We start from the raw sequence: 3,116 nt of genomic DNA, 5'->3' as shown, positions 1-3,116 counted from the left end.
CTCCGCCGCCCCCGCGCGCCCGGGGCCCAGGTGTGGGCCCCAACCAGGGGAGCGGGGGGGGGGGTGCGAGGAACGCGACACGTGGATCTGGAGCTCCCGTCTGGGCCACCTGGACCAGCCTGGCTGCGGCCAGCCGGCCGGCCGGCCGGCGAGGCGGGGGCAGGGTGACGGCGGGCGCACATGCGCGCATGCGCCCGGGCGTTGCGCACCTCGTGCTTCTGGGGCAGCCTACGCTACTTGGGCGCGGGCGCGGGCGCGGGCGCGTGTGATCGTCCTGCTGGCCGTGGGCGTTGGCTTCCCTGCGTGTCGCCCCCCGCCGGCGGCCGGCTCTGGGTACCTAGCCTGGGGGAGCTCGACGGCGGGCTTTTTCCCGAGGGGTTCTGATGAACAAGGCTAGCTGGCCTGGGCGCCGGGGGCCGGGCTTCTCTCGGCCCCCCCCCCCCCCCCGCGCTGCCCGGGCGAGAGCCTGCCCCCTCGTGCGAGCCGGCACCGGCGCCGGAAGAGGGCCCGGGGGGGGGGGGGCGGGGGGGCGGGGAGCCCTGCCACGCCTGGGGGAAGGCAAGCGACAAAGGAGCGGCGGAGTAACTGGCAACGCGGCCGGCGGGGATGACCCACATGGCATCGGGAAAATATGCATCACCGTGGGTTGCGGCATTACTCATACCATGGGTGGGTCCCCTTGAGGCAGGGCATTTTCCCCCTTGTCCTTTCCCTTCCTCCGGCGGCGGCGGCGGCGGCGGCGGCCCGGGCTGGAACCTTTCCCGGCATCTCTCCTGAGCTAGGCCGCGCTGCTTGGGGCGCGGGGGGGGGGGGGGAGTGCCTTTTCCTCCACAATGAGATCGGGCGACGCCAGCCCCTGCCGGCGCGAGCCTTGCGCACCCGTCCCCCGCCCCCCCCCCCCCATCTCGGCTGGGAGGGCGCCGTTCGGCCGTGGGGCCGTCCCGTGTGTGCATCTAGCGTGCCCCCGAAGATCGTCCCCCGGTTACCCCCGGCAGCCGTGGGGGGGGGGGGGGGGGGGGGGGCTCTGATGCGTGCGCATGCGGGACAGATGCGCAAGAGCCTGCACATGGGCGCGTGTTCCCCGGGGATGCCCTTGTTCCGGGGAGAAGCTCCGGCGCCCGTGGCGCCCGTGGCGGCGGCGGCGGCGGCGGCGGCGGCGGCGGCGCGGCGGGGCAGAGGCCCCGCGGTATCCCACCAAACTGTGTCCATGACTTCGTCAGGGGGGGAGTGGGGCACGCGCCCAGGCGTCGCATCCCCCCTCCCGCCCCCCCTGGAACCGGTTCCAGCTCACCCCGGGCCACGTATCTCGGGCCTGGGCGTGGGGGGAGCATATGCCCCTCATGGCTCCCGCCGTGGCCCCCCCCTCCCCCGGTCCGGTCCGGCCCGGCTCGCTCCCTGACCGGGGGGCTGCCCCTCCTGGGCTGCGTGCACTCGTGGGCTCGGGGGGGGGGGGGGGGCGCCGTCCCCGGGCGATCTCCGATTATTTTGAATTTGGCCACCCCACGGCGGCCCAGGTGCACGGGCGCGTGTATGGCCGTGCAGGCATGTGTGCGCGCCCTCGTCAGTGGGGGCCCCGGAGCCGGGCGCATGTGCCCGGGCGCGTGTGATTCCCCCGATGGCCTGCTCTCTCCCCGCACGCACCTCGTGTGTGCCTGTGGGAGCCGGTAAGGGAGGCGCGGCTGCCTTGTCCGGCGCCGCGAGCCGGGTGGACTGGCCCCCCCCCCCCCCCCCCCCCCATCTCATCCTCTCCACAATCTGCGCCCTTTCGGCCACTGTGTCATGCACGCCCCGTGCCTCCCGTGCACTGGGCTTTCCTCCCCCCCCCCTGCTCTTTTCCCAGTCCTCCCCCCTCCCTCTCTCTCCCCCCCCCTGCTTGCTCCGCCCCGGTCGCCCTCCGCCTCCCCTCCTGCTCCCCCCTCCCTCTCTCTCTTTCTCTCTCTCTCTCTCTCTCCCTCTCTCTACGCCCCCTCCCCAGCACCCTGCTCGCCGCATGACTCTGCGCTGCCTGCCCACCCTGTAAACCGAGCCAGCACGCTGCCGCCGCTGTTGTCGCTGTAGCCAGCTGCGCTTCTCCCCCCTTCTGCCGCGGCCCTCCTCGCCCCCTCCTCCCCTCCCTCCCCCTCCCGGCGTCCTCCATGGCCTTGTCCCCCGCGCATGCAGCTGCGGGGCCCGAACTATGTACCACTGCTCTCCCCCTCCCCGCAGCCCTGTCGGACGGAGAGTTGAATGAGTTCCCCTCGGTGGCCGCCGCTGCTGCTGCTGCCGCCGCCGCCGCCGCCGCCGCCGCCGCTGCAGCCGCCGCCCGCCGGCGCTCGCTCTCTTGCGACTACATGCCGGATCTGACCCTCACCGGCACTGGCACCCCGCTCCACCACCTCCACCATCATCATCTCCACCATTCGGACAGCTACTTCGGCCAGAGTGCGGACCACTGCCTCGCTCTCTCGCCCTCCGCCTGTCCTCCTGTCCTGGTGCACCGGCCCCCGATCGACCCTGACCTCTTCTCCTTTCCGATCCCCCCCCCCTCCCCCCCGTCCCGTCCCCACGCATGCCCCTCCCTCTCCCTCGCGCCGGATGGCCTTCCTCGCTTGCAGCCAGCAGCATGGGGCCGGAGGCCGGTGCCGGCGATGTGGGCGCCGATCCGAACGACTGCCACCTGAGCCAGGTCACCTTCATCGACGCCGATGCCGATGATGGGGACATCATCCTGGTCGTCGGGGACATGGTGGACTCGGATGACGAGGGCTCGGACCAGGACTCGGATGATGCGGCCATCGCTGCCGGTGGCCTGGGCGTGGGCCACCACCTCCAGCCTCGGCGCTCCGCCAGCATGTCTCTCTTTCCCGATCGCCGGGCGTGCCGGGTGCCGCTCGGTTTCCAGTTCTCCGAGCTGACCGACCCGGGCCAGCGTCCGCACCGGATGTGCGGCTTCACGCCGAGTGCCTCGGAGCCGGTTGCTCACTGGGTACGCTGCTGTGTTTTGGCCTCCCCCCCCCCCCCCCCCCCCCCCCCCTCTCCCGCCGGGTTGTCGCAGTACCTGGCGGCTTAGCTGGCATACGTTCGCGGATTTGGCCTCCGGACCCTTTCATATTCCGATCTCTCTCTCTCTCTCTCTC

The 3,116-nt window shown here is 72.8% G+C and overlaps 2 protein-coding genes across 2 annotated transcripts in view; both read left to right on the top strand.

Annotated features, from left to right (window-relative positions):
• The window catches only part of H696_02010 (hypothetical protein), a gene marked incomplete at both ends in the record, with an annotated part of 1,324 nt that extends 1,156 nt beyond the window's left edge, over positions 1–168 (top strand). The window contains one exon of the mRNA XM_009495908.1: positions 119–168. Within this exon, the coding sequence (XP_009494183.1) occupies positions 119–168 (50 nt within the window). The remainder of the gene's footprint in view (positions 1–118) is intronic.
• A 1,362-nt stretch (positions 169–1,530) lies between these two features.
• The window catches only part of H696_02009 (hypothetical protein), a gene marked incomplete at both ends in the record, with an annotated part of 8,007 nt that continues 6,421 nt past the window's right edge, over positions 1,531–3,116 (top strand). The window contains 3 exons of the mRNA XM_009495907.1: positions 1,531–1,546; positions 2,206–2,421; positions 2,595–2,975. Of these exons, the coding sequence (XP_009494182.1) occupies positions 1,531–1,546; positions 2,206–2,421; positions 2,595–2,975 (613 nt within the window). The remainder of the gene's footprint in view (positions 1,547–2,205; positions 2,422–2,594; positions 2,976–3,116) is intronic.

This window comes from Fonticula alba, assembly GCF_000388065.1.
Source record: "Fonticula alba strain ATCC 38817 unplaced genomic scaffold supercont2.3, whole genome shotgun sequence".
Lineage (NCBI taxonomy): Eukaryota > Rotosphaerida > Fonticulaceae > Fonticula > Fonticula alba.
This window is presented reverse-complemented; position numbering and strand designations above follow the sequence as displayed.